Source organism: Sebastes umbrosus, chromosome 6, assembly GCF_015220745.1.
Source record: "Sebastes umbrosus isolate fSebUmb1 chromosome 6, fSebUmb1.pri, whole genome shotgun sequence".
Lineage (NCBI taxonomy): Eukaryota > Metazoa > Chordata > Actinopteri > Perciformes > Sebastidae > Sebastes > Sebastes umbrosus.
The window spans coordinates 31,037,208-31,056,823 of NC_051274.1; the positions used below are offsets into that span (position 1 = coordinate 31,037,208).

General features: G+C 44.5%; 1 protein-coding gene across 6 annotated transcripts in view; it reads left to right on the top strand.

The window, feature by feature from the left end:
- The window catches only part of samd11 (sterile alpha motif domain containing 11), a 110,150-nt gene that overhangs the window by 79,530 nt on the left and 11,004 nt on the right, over positions 1–19,616 (top strand). For 5 of the 6 annotated variants that reach the window (XM_037772460.1, XM_037772461.1, XM_037772459.1 and 2 more), the window contains 3 exons: positions 1,729–1,821; positions 6,805–6,996; positions 15,014–15,167. In XM_037772460.1, the coding sequence (XP_037628388.1) occupies positions 1,729–1,821; positions 6,805–6,996; positions 15,014–15,167 (439 nt within the window). The remainder of the gene's footprint in view (positions 1–1,728; positions 1,822–6,804; positions 6,997–15,013; positions 15,168–19,616) is intronic. The other variant, XM_037772458.1, reaches the window with a different exon arrangement.

Consider the following 19,616-nt stretch of genomic DNA (forward strand, 5'->3'; position numbering starts at 1 on the left):
TCCATTAGCACCCCCTCCTCCCCACGCTGTGTCCCCTTAGGATGGTACTGTATAGGGAGTGGATCTCCTCGGGACCTGAGAGGCAACATCAAACACCGGATCATTAGTGAACCTCACTCTCTCTCCCTTTCTTGTTTGCTCGCTCGCCCTCTCATCAACACCAGGGCTCCCTTCAGATGCCCAACAAAATCCTCTGAGTCCTGTCTAAACGTCCGTCCGTCTCTTTCCCCCTCCCCGTCTATCTGTGTCTTGTTATAGAGAAGAAAGAGCATAAGTTTGGGTGATAGGTTAAGGGTTAAAGGTCAGACTCCACTCCAGCTTCACTTGATGACTGTCTGCCCGTTGCTAAGGTAACAATAATATCAGGAGTGGACAGAAAGTGTTGTTTGCTTGGGTATTGCTGCGAAAATCACCTCTTTTTATTTTTTTTTAACCCCCCTATTTTCATTGTTTCTCCGCACTGTTTACACATGCTGTGCAAATGATGAAAAATGGCTTTGTTGAAAAAGAGAGACGGAGAGAGAACCGTTCTCCTTGAAGGAGGAGGGAAAAAAAAACCGCTCCCCATCCTTAAAAATACGCACCGAGAAGTGAGAGAGAGAAAGCGAGAGACTAAAGAGAAAGAAGGGAAGCAGTTGCTGCTGTGGCTTGTGGAAGAAACAGAGAAAAAAGGTGCATGAGATAGAAATAGAGAAAGAAAGAAAGAGAGCGAGAGAGCAATGACAAACAGCTTTTTCCTTCCTGCCGGCGCTGCGTGCGATGTGCTCTGCATCCCCTCTCTCTCTGATTAGGCCCGTATTGATTTGAGGTGTGTTTGAGGGGGTTGGAGGTGAGGCGATTGGGCGGGAAGGAAGAGAGGGATGAGAGGGGAGGAGAGGAGGCGGCTGTAGGGGGTGCTGTAATTGTACACTAGATGCTCCTCTTTGGTGGCAGGGGAGGAGGTAGGGGGAGAACAGGGAGGAAGAGATGGAGGCAGGGAGGGTGTTAATGGGAGGAGAGAGAGAGAGAGAGAGAGAGAGAGAGAGAGAGAGAGAGAGAGAGAGAGAAGAGAGAGAGAAGAGAGAGAGAGAGAGAACTCCTGATGGGAGGAAGTTTCAAACCCATCTAGAGGAGACGGAGACAAAGACATGAGAAGATCAGAAGTGTGTTTATGAGGGGAGGACAGCAACAAGAGAGAGGGGAGTAGCTGTCGTGGAGGTACAAAAATAAACACATGATATAGACGTAATGTAGGCTGAGAGTGATTTCTCAAGCAGCTGAGAGGCTCTCGTGCACTTTGGTTCAGTTTTGTGCCAACATCTGGAAAAAGAGAAGAAAGAAGAAAAGAGAGAGAGAGAGGGGAAGAACGGTGATAACACTTGAGGACAGACTGTTGGAAAGAGACGTTGGAGGAGACTCAGAGAGACCGAGCCCTCCTCCCTCCTTCAAATAGACACACACACACACACATATGTGAATGAGCCGGGCAGATCTGTCATCCACGGCGGTGCAGGCCCCCCTCTCATATCTGACAGAACAGGCACATCTCCAGACGCCCGTGGCTCGCTTCACTCGCTCTCTTTTCTCTCCACCTATCACTTTTTTTCCCCCTATCCTTTTTCTCTTCTAACTCTGCATTTCCAAAACAGCCGCCATGCATACAGGTAGGCATGTAGCAGAGCGGTAAATATCAAGCTTTTACTTCGGTGTTCTCACTTTCTGCTCTTTCTCCCTTTTGTGTGTTTACAGATGACCTTCTAGGCAAAAGAAGAAGCTTCTCTCCTAACAGCAGCAGTGAGTGTCCATCTGACAGCAAGAAGTCACGTAGCGTATCCCCCAAAGGTAAGATCACGCAGAGTACTTGAGCGTTGTGATGTTACGGATGTGCGTTTTCAGAGAGGAAACTAGTGATAACTGTAGGAAAGAAGACAGGCTGAGTGTTAAAGTGAAGAAGAGGGAGACACGAGGCTGTATTGGTTTAGTTGTAGTTCAGTGTGTTTGGTTTAGCGTGATACACACACACACACACACACATGGAACCATGAAGTTTTATTTTTACCTGTTGAGCTTTGTCTGGGATATTCTGCTGCTACTCCAGTGAGAGGTGTTTTGAGCACCGTAAAAAGGAGAATTTGTGGTGCTCCCATGTACAATGTCTGGAGTCCTCAGGTCACCCTACAGGCCTCACTGAACAGTGACTACATCCGCAGTAGAAAATAGTCCCAATGAAAACCATGATTTGGGTGAACTGACCCTTTAACAAGAAAACTGTGAGGTTCAAAAATGTTCAAAACTGTTCAAAATGTACCTTAAAGGGAGATTTGTCTAGTATTTAATATTCTTATCAACATGGGAGTGGACAAATATGCTGCTTTATGCAAACGTATGTATATATTTATTATTTGAAATCAATTAACAACACAAAACAATGACAAATATTGTCCAGAAACCCTCACAGGTACTGCATTTAGCATAAAAAAAATGCTCAAATCATAACTCAAACTGCAGCCCAACAGGCAACAACAGCTGTCAGTGTGTCAGTGTGCTGACTTGACTATGACTTGCCCCAAACTGTATGTGATTATCATAAAGTGGGCATGTCTGTAAAGGGGAGACTCGTGGGTACCCATAGAACCCATTTACATTCACATATCTTGAGGTCAGAGGTCAAGGGACCCCTTTGAAAATGCGTAAATTTGAAGCGTTATTTAACCTCCTTTGCGACAAGCTAGTATGACATGATTGGTACCGATGGATTCTTTAGGTTTTCTATGAAGAAAAAATTGGGAGTGCTGCACTGGGTCAGGAAACTTGGCATTGGAAATGTTGAAGTAAAAAACCAGGTGCTCTTCAAGGATGGGGCGAGTAGTCAATAAAAATAAAAAAACAGTGACTGTCCAGCTTACTTTGAAAGGAAGTCCTTCGTGTTGGACGGCTGTCTGGAAAACATCCGAGGCACTCTGATTGTGAGTTAAAAATAATTTTATTAAGACATGGATAACACCCACCAACGTGTTTAGACTCAACAGGTCTTCATCAGGGTGTGTGAGTCTTATGTCTTAGGTTTTCTAGTGTCGTGTAATGACAGTATATTCACTTTAGCTGTAAAACTGAACCCGCTACAACCTAAAAATCGCAAGTTGCCTTATTATCGCAGCCCTAAATATAATATCTAATATATCCCGTAGATAGCGTATACTTTTTGCAGTTGATTACTAATATACACGCTTTGTTAACCTTTTCATCTGCTCCCTAAATGACACGAGAACAACATAAATAACGAATCACGAGAAGGCATACGTTGGCAAGACGATGCCCCTCTGTAAGCGCTGCAATCCGGTCGCCGTCCTCTATTATTCATATCTCCCTCATGCAGCGTGAAACCAGGCGCCCCAGCGTGGAGCGTGGCGCAGCCGTCCCTCCGGGCTCCTGAGGAAGACTTCCTGACTGATGCATTATACAGCAGGCGAAACCGCAAAAACCAAGGGCAGCTCACCGCACATCCAGCCCTCATCTCTGGAGACACCAGGACAACATGTACACACTTATACACACACACACACATACTCTCACTCTCCAGGAGCATGAGTAAGCCAAACAACATCATCAGCATACCTACAGTGACACAAATAGCTCTGATTATTAGACATGTGAGTAAAATGTTTTTTTTTATGATGGTTGAATTCAGTGTAAAACATAGACGGCTGAGGGTAGTTTGTGGGTAGTTTGTAAGTGCAGATTTATCTGTGTAGAGCTCAGCCTGAGCCTGGTGTTGACCTTTGCCCTCTGGGTGACCTTTGACCGACCGCAGCCCTGCCTGGAGCCTCTTTCTCTGTGTGGAGAAGCACTCATTCCTGCCCATTATAGCCTTACTTAGACACAACCCAGCTTCTGAAAGATGCATGGTTTTTTTTTTCGTGGATGTGTGTGTGTGTATTTATCTGTGTGTGTGTGTGTCTGTGTGAGACAGTGTGTGTGCGTGTGCGTTTATCTGTGTTTGTGTGTGCGCGTGTGTGTTTGTGTGTGTGTGTACTCAGGCTTGGCTTCCTCTTAAGGCAAATGGGGCTTGTGTGTTTTTATTTTGACGTTGTTTTCTTGTGCCTGCGTGGTTAAGTTTTTGGCTTTTAAAGCAAACAAGCCCCTGCATATACCTTGCATATATTCTTCCTTTTCTGTATATTTGCATAAAGGAGACAGATAAGGAAGACTGTGTGAGTATACGTGTGTGCGTGTAGGTGTGTGTGTGCGGCCTGCTGTCCAGAGAAGTGCATTTAAGCCTTTTCAAAACACTACTGATCCTATATCTTAACCTTGAGCTCTGTCCATATTCAAACCCCGACTCTGCACCTGTGTGTGTGTTTCTATATGTGTGTGTGTTATCTACGCGTGTCTTCTCGCCTCCCAAGTTCGGTGGCGACCGACACTATCCCTTAATGACTAATGCAGGTGGAGAAATAGATTGAGTGAGGGAGACGGAGAGTAGCGTGGGGATGGAGCCGGAGAGATTGGATGCCGCTGTGTAAATGATGTCTGTTTTTCTTTCTGTTGCAAAGTCGGCACCCCCTGCTGTGTTTAGAGAGCGAGAAAACTTCAGACAGTCGCAGACTAGTTGCGTGCGCACACACACACATACATGCACACACAAACACTCGAGGACCTTGGGTGGATTAGCTGGAGCTAGCGGTGGAGACAGAGATGCTTGCGTGCTCGCTTCCTCCCCCACCACCACCACCTCCAACCCACCTCCGCTCCTCAGCGCCACTCCTGCTCGCCTGCCCGGGGCCAGGCTCAGGTTTCAATAAGAAGGAGGGTGGTAAAAATAACCCCTGCTTTCCTCTGCTTCTCCCTCCTCCTCCTCCTCCTCCTCCTCATCCTCTTTCTCCCCCCTCTAACTCCCAAACCACCTCCCCATATCCCCCACCACCCTTACCTTAGATCATGTTACTATTGACAGAGAGAGGGAGGAGGGAGGTCAGAGAGAGAGATTAAGTGTGGGGACTGACAGCTAGATAGATATCATGCACCACATCATCTTCACAACACCTTAAACGCAGCACAGCAGTGCTACACGCACACAAACGCACACCAATGGAAGAAGCTGAGCCTTTCTTTGTAGTCTGCATTAAAAAAAACGTCAAAATGCAGCACAGTAAAACAACCCTACTTATAACCTTTCATCCTATATGCAAACGTTCCTACATGGTTAGTGCTGTGGTTTCTGTCAGAGAAGTAGTGAGTTCGTGCTCGGGTCAGGCTCAGACCATTAACTATGCATGGCTGTATGTGCATAGATTCATCCAAAGAGGTTTCCTGTCCATCAGTGCTGTCTTCTTAAAGCTAGGGTTGATAATCTTAAGAAACTAGCAAGAGTACGCTAGAGAGATTCTAAATATTATCCAACCGAAAAACCCAGCCCAGTGTCGGCAACTCTTTTCCAATGAAAGTAGCTAGCAGCACTAGCTCCAAAAGTCCCTAAATCTAGCGACAGTCCGTCTCTTCAGGCCTCCCTTCAAACTCACTTGACCAAAATGATCATAATGAATGAACAACGAACACGGTTATTGTTAGTACACCCAGCTGTCAAGCTTGCAGCTTGTGGAAGACTCCGGTGACGCAAGATGAGAGTACGGGCAGAGTGTGCGTAGGTAGATAGGCAGGTAGCCTGTGCAATCACTTCAGCCAGTTCTCATTCACAGGGCGTCCAATACCGAGGCTCTGTCACGGCCGTTGGCGTGTGATACCGCCGCACGAGGCACCTTTTAACGGTTGTATGAGATGCACCAGGCTTTCCGATGTAAACCCATCTGCGGCAATAGTAAACACTCAGGGAAAGTGCGCAGGTAGTGACTGGATAGACCCAATAAACAGAAGGCTTTCATCCAGGAGACCGCTGTTCGTGTCCCGTGTGTTAAGTTTCACTTTCACGCTACAATCAGCTGTTTGTGTCTCGGGTTCACAACGTTCAGACCATTTGATTTATTGGTTGCTGTCGGGATGTAATGTGAACTTCAACAAATATAACAAAAAAATGTTTTTGAAGAAGATTACCAAACACTAGCTTTAATGAATAATCTGTGTACAAGCATTTCTTCTGGCTGATATTTGAGGAAGCGTTTGTGTCGGAGTGCAGTGATCATTGAAAATATGCAAGATAGAAGGTGACTAAAATGAATTCTGGGTAATTCTTTGCTGTGTGTTGTTCACAATGACAATGTATCCCAATGATGTTTTTTTTTAGAACTGCATGAGAAATGTATTTTTACCCTAAAAATATCTTTTTTTTTTACAAAAAACATTCCTTCCCTCCAAATTGTGACCCTGAAGATACCTCAGAGTGCTCATGAAATTCTGGTATAAACACTGTTCAGAGGAATTAACAAGAACGCAGACAGGTTTCTGCATTCGGAAAAAAGTTGGATTCACTAGTATTAGTTTTAGTTCTTCTCTTGTCTCTTCGGGGTAAACTGACACGTATACTTTGCAGGGTTGCTAAACAGCAGCGTTCTGTACTCAGATCAGTGATGTCATGAAAATACAAATGTTCCAAATCTGTGTCCTCTGGCTGCTGTTTTAAGCTGCGTAGTAAATTTGATGCAAGTATGTTCTTGTGGCAAAATTCCTCACAATCATGACTGACATGGAGATGAATGTAGACGTGGATGAATACATAATTATTTAATCATATGCTGGAAAGAGAGTTCAATGCAGAAGATTGAGGTAGTAACCTATTAAGAGTTTTAGAGCCTGTATTTATCCCCCTGATGAGTTAGATATTATCAGTCGGTGATTGGTCGTAATATAAGTGTCTCCCTTCTCTCTCTTCAGAGAACTCCCAGAGCCCGGTGGTGGAGGCCGGCGGCAGCCACGGACACATGAGCCCTGAGGAGCACTACAGGCGCATGATGTCAGCGCTCAGCGAGCAAGGGTCCTACGAGGAGCAGCAGCAGCGGCTCTACCAGCTGGCGAGCAGCATGGGTCTGCCTGGCCACGGTCAGTCCACAGGCTCCGTATTTGTAGGTGTGTGTACGATCATCATCATCATCATCATCCTCACTGTCGTTAGGGATGCACCAGTCCGACTTATACCGGCTGATACCGAGTACCGATCCGATACCAGTGTTTAATTAATAAGCTGTATGCCTCACTTTGTGGAAGTGACCGGGATCATTCTTTTATGTTTAAGGCTTGACTTAAACATTACTTTCCTAACAGATAAATACATAGATATACATTTACTGAGTTATTTATTATTAAAATAATAAATTGTACACCAACAACTTGGTAAAAAATCTTCCAAATAAACAGGAATTACATGTCGGCCTGATATCCGATCCCGTTTCAGTATCGGTGCATCCCTAACTGTCATCATATTGGCTTTCAAATATCTGTCTTATCTTGTTCCACCTGACTGCATGTACCTCAGTGCACAGATGATTTTTAAATTCAGAATAACGTTTCCTGCTCTACAAGTCAGAATTGACTCTGGAAAGATCTAAAGGTACTTTTCCTTTGAAATAACTTTAGTTTTGAAGTAACTCGAGATTTACTTCAAACCAAAAGAGTTTTCTCTGCAAGCACTTCCCCAGCTTCTCTCTCTCTAAAAAAACGAAAAAAAAAACACATCTTCCATCACCTGTCACCAAGTCACGGCGATGCACTGTGTTCAGAGTACCATGTTAAGGTGTGCCACACTGCTGCCACTGTAAAACCCCAGCCGTGGAGACGGCTGACATTTCTATTTGCAGCGCTTGCCCACCCAGTGTCAAAGTGTCACTCAGGGTGATTTCTGACCGCCACGGCCCCTCCGTTGTTAACAACACCCACAAGGCTTTGCATGCATCAACACCGCGATTGATCCAGGAGCTCTCATTGGCTGCCTGCCAACCCTCTAAATCTCCCAACACCCTGGAAACTACCAGTGTGTCCCAGTTTTTCTCAATTTCTACAGTCACATAAAATTTACTGGTTTTAGCTTTGAGAGAATTGTAGTTTGATAGGGAAGAAAGAAAATGAGAAAAGTTGCCTCGTTTGGATTTTATAAGTTGGCTTTATATTCATTTCACTGTGCCTGCCATTAAATGTTAACCTTTTTCTCACATTTTTGTAAAGAATGTAACATTAAGTCCTACCAGTCTTTATGAGCTCTTTTGCAGTAGCATAAATCCAATCGATGCCCTGGCCGAATTGTACTTTGAGCTACTTTTATTTTTATTTGATTAGTAATGATTTTTAATTGCTGGCTGCAAATCTAGGGGGCGAAGCCTATAAACGCTTTAATTGCCTTTTCCCCGTGTCTTAGAGGAGTTAGAGGCAAGATGCAGTGCATTGTGGGGGTTTTATGGCCCAGGGTGCAGTCTGATCGCTGGCTTCCTTTCCCAGAAACCTTGCTGGTATGAGGCAGACGCTCTGGCGCAATACAGACATCCTCGTTCCCTTTCTTCACTTCCACATTCCAACATCGTTTGATAGTTTCCACGCTGTCCTTTATTCTGCACATTCCTCTTCCAAGCCGCACTTAAAAAAAGCTTTCAATGTGAAGAAGAGAAAGAGGTAAAGAGAAACCAGGAATATGAGTACAAAAAAAAAAACCCGAGGAGAGAAATGGTCAAAGGAAATGAGGGAGGAACAGTGAATACATATCTTCTTCCAGAGCAAGAAATCAAGAAAAGAACACGCATACATACAAGTTTACAGATGATTAATGAAGCTCAGGTCACACACTCAAATACAACTACTATTTAAAACACAACTTCACGGTAAGATTTCCTCTTAGCGACGTGTGTGTTTACATTCACCGTTGTGTTTGTGCGTGTCAGATCCTCTAAGCGGATGATGAGCCACGGGCATCACAGGCTTTGCCAGCGCTCGCTGACAGCCAAGCCTATGGTGTTGCTAATATTACTTTTCTTCCACACCTGGCAACTTCCTCCGACTGCTTACAAGTTTATGTAGAAAACTTAGTATAACACTTCCTTCAGGGGCTGGGATGATTCCCCTATCTCCCTATTCAATACTATTACAATACTTGGGTGCCTTTTCGATATCTATTGTGATTTTTAATTGCGATTCTACAGATATTGCGATTCGATATTGCGATTTATTGTGATTTTTGTTAACTTTTTTAACACTAGACCATGGGAAATAGTTGAATCATACACTTCTAGGGACTTTTACTTAGGAAAATATCTAAATTAATACAATAAAAATGTTTGATTTTCAGCATGTATGTAGTCAGAGATGTCCTGAAGTTAAATATATCAGGATCATTATCAGGCATTATTTATTAAATATTTTACAACAACCCAAAAATCAAAGAATAAAGACATTTCCCTCACAAATTAGCGGTATTTTCTTTTTAATTTAAAAGGGACATGTAATGTTTTATACTTCTGGTAAATATAATCCAATTAATCTTATTTCCATAAATGTATTTTGTATATACAGTTCCCTTTGTTAACACCTTATTTTGAAAACCGGACGTAGTCACACGTGTTTACTTCCTCTAACTTCGCCAAGGTCGTCTCTAGCTCTCCCGTCAGCTCCGTTCTCTTTTTACATCCATGGTCAGCTCCATCGGGGCCGTTTGAATGCATTTAACATAAATGTCAGTATATGGGTGATCTACAGTTGTAGCGTCGGCCCATTAGATGACGGAGATGAGAGTGATGGCCGGCTTGACCGCACGTTACCGCAATACGATAACGCTTTCTGTCCATGACAGAGTTAGCATGCAGCTTTAGCCGTGATGTCTAGCTCTGCTTTTCCTGCAATGTGTGAAACCCAAAGTGTTTCCATACTTTACTGTATGTGTAGTGTTTACCACTTTGGATTTAACATGTGAGGGTGCAGGTCTTATTTTCTATTTTTTTGTTTCGGCTCGCGTCGGCTGTCTGCGGTTTGTTTAGGTTGACAGATACGGAACGGATATGACATCACGTTATTCAGACTACAACAATAAAAGCGGTAACTTCCTTCTACCTCCGCATAGACTCAAATGAAGCAAATATATCGATTCCGGTATTAAAAAATCTATTTCAAAATCGTAAAAAATACCCCCGCCTGCTACCTTCACAGCCGCCCTTCCTCCAATTAACAGTTGGAGCTGTTAAGAAACTGACACTCTCAGACACAAACAGTCCAGGAGGTGGGACAGAGGGACGGCTGTTTTTGTCTCTTGAGAGGCTGACGCGAATCACTTCAGCGAGAGCCCCTTGACATTGACCTGGTCTCTGATGGGGCTCCTGTGACCCCCTTTCCTCCCTCCCCCTTGGGCCCCCCATCACCACCATCTCTCCTACACATCTCCATCTCAAGCACTGCTTTTATACCCCCTCCTCCTCCTCCTCCTCCTTTTCCTTACCCCCACCTCCAACCTTCCCTTTAGCCTTGGTCCCTGCAGAGCATCCTTTCATGTGTTTGAAGTGTCGGGCACAGAAAATTAAAGTGTGTGTGCGTGAAAGAGGCAGGGGTGAGGAGGAACTCTGTGTGTGTGTGTGTGTGTGAATGTGTAGGTGCAAGGTGTTGTTTGAGAGGTTCTCTCTGGACCTGATGGGCAAAAGAAGAGCAGGGAAGGGGAGTGAGGGGGTTGAAATTGGAGGTGGATGGGGTGTAGAAATGGCCAGGAGGGCTTTCCCTCCCTCTTCATATGATGAAAGGAGAGGGAGGGAGGGAGAAAAGAAGAAGAGAGGTGGGGGTAGATATCCAGATGAAAGTGAAGGGAGGGGTGGGATGGAAGGGGCGTGCTTCTGTTTTTGTCTCCCGCAGTTTAGTGTGATTTGAAACATGAAGCTGCACACAACATCTCTTTATCATCATCATGCCAGAGAACCTGAAAACTCCTAGGGATGCACCAATCCTACTTTTTCAGTACCGATAGCGATACCTGGGCTTTACCGAGTACCGATCCGATACCAGTGTTTAATTAATAAGCTGCATGCGTCACTGAATGGAAGTGACTTTGGTCATTCTTTTGTGTGTAAGGCAACATCAGGTCTGACTAACATTGTTTTCCTAACTTTGTAAAACAAAATGTAACAAATAAATACATATACATATATATATATATATATATATATATATATTTTTTTTTTTTAATATATATATATTTTTTTTAAATACATTAAATTTACTTTTTATTATTAAAATAATAAATAGTACTCCAGCAACTTAGTAAAAAAATCTTCAAAATTAGCAGGCATTACAATTATTAGAATAACAAAAGTGTAAACCTTTTTAATGCAGCAACAAATTGGTCAAAACTTAAACAGGAATTAAAATTCCAGTATATAATGTATATAGTATATCAACATAGAATTGAATTGAATGAATCGGCCCCATAGACCGATAACCCGATCCAGCTATTTGAGTCAGCATCTGCCCGATATCCGATCCTATATCGGTATCCGTGCATCCCTAAAAACTCCAGCACGTGATTGGTCAAAGTACCGACGGTCAAAGACATTCAGCGCGACAAACTCGCCACATATTTACTGCTTGCTAAGCCTGGCTGAATACCTCTTCCTGAAAAGATACTTAATTTTCTGGTGCATTTTAGCGGGATGGATGTCGGCTTTTGTGTACCTGCCAGTCCGCCAAATCCATCACGAGGCCGGCCAAGCTGCATCAGTGCGGCGCTCCTCTGCATTCTCGCGCCGAGAAAAAAAACCCCCGGCTTAACCGAGGGGGATTTAGGCCCAACACCAGGAATGATGGCGGGGAGAAAAATGGGATGACACAATAGAGGGATAAGCGGGATGGGTCCGAGTGGTAAACTGGGACCTCCCAAAATAACTCATGCAAAGGAATAGATGTGTGTGTGTGTGTCCTCAATTAGGACTCTAATTTGCAGATGAAGGGACTCTCTCCTTGTGTTCCAGCAGCTGCAACACCGAGCGGTTTTAGAGGGGAAATTCTGAATCTGAGTACCTACTCTGTACACACACACACACACACACACACTGAAGGGTAGAGCCCCAGGTGACCCGGCTCTTCTCTGTTCACATGAAAGAGAATTAGAAAGAGTGAGGGTGGCGAGAGAGAGAGAGCAAAATATGGACCCAGTGTTGGAGAGAAGCTTTACAAACATGCACCGGATAAAGAGAGGATCGAATAAGACGAGAAATGGAAGAAATAATAGAGAATTTATCGAGATAAATTTGAATTTCCACTATTTTATACAGCTTGTATTGTCTGGGGATTGTACATGTCAAAGTCAAGGGCCTTGCTACCATCAGAGACTCTTGATGGAGATCTTTATCTTCGGCTTTTCCACCTGATTCTCACGTTTTTAGACTAAATATCTTTGACTGAAATAACATAAACTGAATAGGGCTCCAAATCTGAATTTCGCATAGGGCACCAAAAGAGCCAGAGCCAGCGTTTAAAAGACGTGGATGTTTACAAGGCAGGGAGAGAGTCAAGCGAAAGACACTGTTGAGTTGCATTATGGGAATTGCAGGTTAGAGCTTGACTAATTAAGGTCTGCAGCCTAAAGTTGGTGTTTTTTCTCTGTGTTTCTATTTTGGCTGCGATATAGTCAGGATATCTCGGGCTCTGCAGAATCGATCTGCACCGTTCTTTTTTAAATCTGTCGCTCGAAAGTCCCAAAACTTTATGGAAGTGCAATCTTAAATCACTGGAGCACCCCTTAAACTAACCCAGTCATACAAAATAATTGGTGAGGTGGGATTGTGACCATAGCAAACTCATAGAGGTCAACTCTTCCATCCTGTCACCCCTGCATCACGTATGCAAGTGCATAACAGACTGTGTGTGAGTGTGTGTGTGTGTGTGTGTGTGCGCTCTGGGGCTCCAGTTCCCTCTGATCCCTCCCTTATCTCTCACAACCCCACCTTACACACACACACACACACACACACCCTTGTCTGCCGCCAGCCGAGTCCCCTGTGGCCTGGCGCAGCAAACAGATCGATACACCGGAGCTAGGCCGCATTAATATCTGTCGCTTCACCCCCCCCACTCCGGCGCCCGCTCAACTGCTTCAGCACACACACACACACACACACACACACACACACACACACACAGAAGCACACAGTCAGGCACGCACATGCAAGCACCTAAATCACACAGACACACACAAACACACGTCACACCCGCACCGGCGGCGGAAATGGCCCCTAGCTCCCGAGGGATCTGTCTAATTAAAAAAGAGGGGGAGGAGGAGGGGAGGCGGAGAGGAGAGGAGCGGAGAGAGAGGATAGATAGATTGAGGCAGAGAGAGGGAGGAGAGAGAGAGAGAGAGAGAGAGAGCGGGGATGGATTTTTCTCTCATTAGAAGCCATGTCTCCTGGTGTGGCCTGGCCTGGCTGATAATGATGAGGCCTCTTCTCCTACGAGAGCGAGAGAGAACCGGGGTTGCTGGGAGAGGAGAGAGAGAGAGGGGATGAGCAAAGAAAGAGATGGAATGAGGCGAGTGGTAGAGGGCAGAAGGTGGAGAGAGGGGGCAGGCAGAGATGGAGGGAGAAGGCGTGATGGTGACGGCGGCGGCGGAGATGGGGTAAAACCACTCTGAGCCCGACGTGTGAAGTCACTTTTTGCTCGCTTGTACAAAAACACACTGGTCATTATTTGTTTTGAAGACTTCATCACACACACCAGCAATTTTTTTCATGCCGTCTTTCTAGCCTTTTCATTTTTCTTTATTTCCTCACATTTGCTTGAAACTGGTCAGCTCAGTTCCAAAGTGTGACAGATGGATTTGAGCACTATGTGCTGATTTCATACAACTCTGCCAAAATGTCTGTTTTTGTTCATCACTGTTCGGTGAGAGTCCGTTTACGAGCTTGTGTGTCTGCTAGAGATGCACCGATACCGATACCGGATCGGATATCGAACTGATACTGACTCAAATAGCTGGGTATCGTGACAATGGAACCGATCTATTTACTTCAGTTCTATGTTTATATACTTTATACATTATTAGTATTAGGGCCACATCGAGGAAAAAAAAAATCTGAGATTTCAAGAATAAAGTCATAAGAAAAAAAAAAAATTCCCGGAAAGTTCCGACTTTATTCTCATATTACAATGTTTTTTCTTGAAATAGTATGATTTTATTCTCATTAAATTAAGACTTTTTTCTCGTAATATTATGACTTTATCCGTATGACTTTTTTTTTACCTCAATGTGTCCCTAATACTCCGTCGTACATTATAGACTAGGGGTGTAAGAAAATATCAAAAAAATTGAATATGTTGTTGCTGTTCTAATTGCATTAAAAAAATTTACTTTATTTTTACTCAGATTTTATGCATATGGAGGTGTGTTCTTCATACTATGACAGTTTTCCTAAAATTTGATTAAAAAATCGCAATATATCACCTTACTTACAGTATCGCAATATATCACAATATATTGAATGGTAACCCCCGTATCATGATAGTATCGTATCGCCAGATTCTTGCCAATACACAGACCTATTATAGACTGAATTTGAATTCCTCCAATTTGTTGCTGCATTAATTAAACGCTGGTATTGGATCGCTATCTGCCGGTATCGGGACTGCAAAAGTTGGATCGGTGCGTCCCTAGTGTCTGTACATGTACAGTATATGGACGGATTAGAAAACGCATAACAATCATTTTCAGCATTAATGTGGAAATGACTTATTGGGTGTTTTTATGAGCTGACTCACATCCTTCACTACAGGACAACAAACACGTTTTTAAAGTATGCTTCACTTCTGCTATTTTGCCTGAAAACTTGTTCACACCTACAGCTAATGTACAACACTCTTAAAATAGGCTATAAGCTGGTGAAATGTATAGTCAGTAGGATTTCCTGTTAGAAAATGTTCCTTACAAAGCTGTTAATATCTTAGAATAGGCGTCAGCAGCTGGATACTAAATGTGTTTTTATCCTCCCCTCTCTGTCTCCCCATCCCCGCTGCTTATTTCCTCTCTTCTAACCTCAACTTAATCCTTCATCATCTTTGTCATGTCAACTCTATCTTCCCATCTCTCTCTCTCTCTCCCTCCACTGTGTTTTACCCTGTTTCGCTCCTTATCCAGACATGCTGCGTGCTCGCCAGGAGGCGTTGGCTGCAGCGGTGAGGAACCCAGCGGCCTTAGAAGCTCACCTGCCCTCGGCGGGCAGCTCCTCTTCATCCAGCCAGAGACGCAAGCAGGGTCTGCCGCAGCACCGGGACGCACATTACACCGACAGGTAAGAAACCGATGCAAACACACTCGCAACTTGAAACCAAAGTCTCTACGTGAGCCCGGCCAAAGTTAGCTATTGAAAACAGTACCCATGCCCTGCTTGCAATACCAGCATTATTCATCATTAATAAACATACCTGCCAACCTTGAGACCTCAAAAATAGGGAGGATTTCAAAACCCAAGTGGGGGTTCTGGGGAAAAATGTGAGTTTCAGCGACTGTTTCCTGCATTCGAGTGACTTTTAGAGAATGGAAATGGCAAAATAATACACTACACAAGTAGACTGCAACAGCAGTTTTTGTTAAATAAGCCTGCTTTTAATTTTACTTTTAATTCTCAGGAAAGAAAACTGAATAATTCGTCCCTTTGGCGTTAACTTGTGTGAATATCTGGTATAAATTAGGCTAATATTCATCCGTTTTAATTCATTCATTCATTTTTTTGCCGCTGCTTGAGTATTTCTTTCTCTTAGTACTCTCCATTTCTCTCTCCATCTCTCACTCACTGAAGGCCCTTTCAGACACAACGTGACAACGGCAACCACTGTGCTCTGAAACACATTATTTCCAATGGCTCGCGCCACGCCACGACCGCGTTGCTGTGATGCTGTGATGTGCGGCGAGTGCGGCTCAAACCGCGCAGCGGTGTCGCGAGCAGCTCTCTTCCGCCGGGAAAAGATATTTGGTGTAGCTCTATTGCCGTCCGGGTGGAAACAGTAGAGCTTATACACGCTGCACAGCGCCAGAAACAGGTTGAAATAACGAAAATGAAAAAAAAAGGTGTGAAAAATTGCCACAAATCGGGAGAAATGCGGGAGAATCGTGATCCCCGGGAGGAAACCGGGAGAGGGCAATGAAAAATGGGAGTCTCCCGGGAAAACTGGGAGGGTATGAGTATGTTAATAAAGCCCAACATCCACATCCTCCACGCACATGTACTGCGTAAGAGGCCCCAGTTGATGTGAGCACATGTAAATGTGGAAATCACAATGAAAGAATGATTTTTTGCTTGTCAGTGGGAGAAACGGCAGAAGGAGTTAATCACCTGCCAGTTTGCATCACCACACCGCCGCACTCTTTTTCCAACCATTCCTAGCTTCCTCAGCGAGATCTTATCTCATATTTGGCTTTTTCAATGTGCTGCAGTGCACGTTTGTGTGCGTGAATGTGTGTGCATCTCCACATACATGGTTAAACTAAGGATCCAATAACCTCTTGGCAACCACTGCGGAGCTGCACGCCTGCATCCCCGGCTCTTCCTCCCTCCTCTCCCCCCAGCGCTGGCCCCTGCGCCTCCCAAACAAAGCCGGGGGCAGCGGGAGTGGGCGGGTAATTGCTTGTCGATTATTTATGTGGCGCGGGGAGAGGCGGGGGATCGATAATGGGCCGGCGGTGCGGCAGCAGGGGGGGAGAGGAGGAGGGTGTATGTGTGTGTGTGAGACGGAGAAGGGGGGTGGTGAGGGGTAGGGGTGGGGATATAAGCAGGAAGCAGAGCGGCCAGGCGCTGTGTGGTGCAGCTCTGGGAGGCTGTGGGGGTGTATATATTGTGTGTGTGTGTGTGTGTGTTGAGGCGAGGAGGGGGGGCTGATTGTTCGCGTGTGTTTGTTTGTTCCATTTTTCAAGCTGGCGGTCTGCATGCACGCTCATCTATGCGGATTGAATTCAGGCCTGTTTGTGTGAATATGTCTGCTAATTCATGTGTGTGTGTGTGTGTGTGTGTGCGTGTGTGCGTGTGTGCGTGTGTGCGTGTGTGTGTGTGTGTCTTTGTGAGAGGCCAGTAGTGCAGTGTGAATGTAGTCAGTGAGCCGCGGCTGTTCTCCGGCAGCACACAGAGTAATTAGCCACACAGGACCGGGGAGAGTTAACTAGGCCTCACCCTCCCTCCCTTCCTCCATCCATCCATCCATCCATCCATCCATCCATCCATCTCTTACCTCACTCCGTCCCGCTCTACCTCCCCCTGCCTCCTCTTTAACCCGTTCACTCTCAGTATGCTTTTGAGTGAATAAAAAAAGAGGGGTTAATAAGGAAAATATGTTGAAGTGCCCTTTGCATCTGTCCAAATGAGAGAAAGCAAAAAGGAAAGGGAAACGGATAAAGAGTGATGCTCAACCTGTATGATGTTTTACCTTTACATACACATTCACTATAGGGCCAAAAGTATATGGAATAGGGCTCTCAATCGATTCAAATCTTGGATGGAAACATGGGAGTGGGAAAATATGCTTGCTTGTATATATTTATTATTGTATATCAATTAACAACACAAAACAATGACAGATATTGTCCAGAAACCCTCACAGGTACTGCATTTAACATAAAACATATGCTCAAATCATAACATGGCAAACTGCAGCCCAACAGGCAACAACAGCTGTCAGTGTGTCAGTGTGCTGACTTGACTATGACTTGCCCCAAAACTGCATGTGATTATCATAAAGTGGTCATGTCTGTAAAGGGGAGACTCGTGGGTACCCATAGAACCCATTTACATTCACATATCTTGAGGTCAGAGGTCAAGGGACCCCTTTGAAAATGGCCATGACAGATTTTCCTTGCCAAAATTTAGCGTAAGTGTGGAGTGTGATTTAGCCTCCTTCGCGACAAGCTAGCATGACATGGTTGGTACCGATGGATTCTTCAGGTTTTTTTCTAGTTTCATATGATACCAGTATCTTCACTCTAGCTTTAAAACTGAGCCCACTACAACCTCAGATAGATTGATTGCGTTAATGCGTTAAAGAAATTAGTGGTGTTAAAACAAATTTGTGATAACGCGTTATTATCACGTTAATTTTGACAGACCTAATATGGATACCTACCTGAGTGTACTTTTGGTCTAATCTTAATGCTACGGCATAAAATATATATATATATTTTTTAGACAATAGTGTGCTTTGTGGCAACAGTTTTGGAAGCTTCCCTCAAGTTACAACATGACAATGCCCGATAAAGAAATACATTTTTCAGTTTGCAACGCAATCAATCTGTCGGAGGTTGTAGCTCAGTTTTAAAGCTAAAGTGAAAATACTAGAAAAACCTGATGAATCCATCGGTACCAGACCCGTCATACTAGCTTGTCGCGATGGAGGCTAAATAACGCTCCAAAGTTACGCAAAATTTTTGCGCGAAAAATCTGTCATGGCCATTTACAAAGGGGTCCCTTGACCTCTGACCTCCAGATATGTGAATGTAAATGGGTTCTATGGGTACCCACGAGTCTCCCCTTTACAGACATGAACACTTTATGATAATCACATGCAGTTTGGGGTCAAGTCATAGTCAAGTCAGCACACTGACACACTGACAGCTGTTGCTGACTGTTGGGCTGCAGTTTGTCATGTTATGATTTAAGCATATCGTTTTATGCTAAATGCAGTACCTGTGAGGGTTTCTGGACAATATCTGTCATTGTTTTGTGTTGTTAATTGATTTCTAATAATAAATATATACATACATTTGAATTAAGTAATCATATCTGTCCACTCCCATGTTGATAAGAGTATCAAATACTTCCAAATCTCCCTTTAAGGTACATTTTGAACAGATGAATAATGTGCAATTAAAAACTTAAATATTTTAATCAGTTGACAGTCTAAAGGTAAAGACTGTATCCACCCCCCACAAAATATACGGACCCTGCAAAGAAAATAGAGAGAAAGATGGAGATGGATAAAATAAAGAAGAGACCTGAGAGTAGAATGAGTGCAAAGTGAAGAGAAAATTAAAATCGAGATAATTGGTGAGTAAAAGCAAAAAAAAACTGGGAGAGAATGAAAAGCGGAGGCTGAGAATGTGAGGAAGCTCTCCCCCCCTCTCTCCCTCTCTAACTCTCTCCGTGGCTCACCTTTCCATCGACCCCTCATCATTGATTATCTGGGGCCCATTAGGGCCCATTGTTAAAAACAAATCATTAGGGCCGCTCGATGGGCTTAGAGCCTGGCGCTCCATTTGTCTGGCCTTAAATGGCACTAAGCTCACCAAGCATCTGCAAGGCAAATAGGGGAAGGATGGAGAAAAGTAAAGAGAAAGGGGGGGAGAGAGAGAGAGAGAGAGAGAGAGGAAGTGGAAAACATGGGAGCTTAAAATGGGGATGAAGAGAGGGAAGCAAAACAGAAGAAGAGAGAGGAGATGGCGAGAGGATGAAGTGACGGAGAGAGAGTAAGGGGAGGGAGGGAGCGAGATAGAGAGCGAGAGAGAGAGAGAGAGAGAGAGAGAGAGAGAGAGAACGAGCGTGGAGGGAGCCTCATCCATTTTAATGAGCTTCCTGTGTAAATGTGTTCCTGCGGAGAAGGAGCCGAAGGCGGCCGCGCGGCGCTCCTAATCCCCCCACGCTCCCGTCATTAAGGGCAGCCCTGTCACACACACACACACACACCCCTACACGCACACCCCGGACACACACACTTACACAGACACGCACACACTGCCTGGGCTGCTGCAGGACGGGACC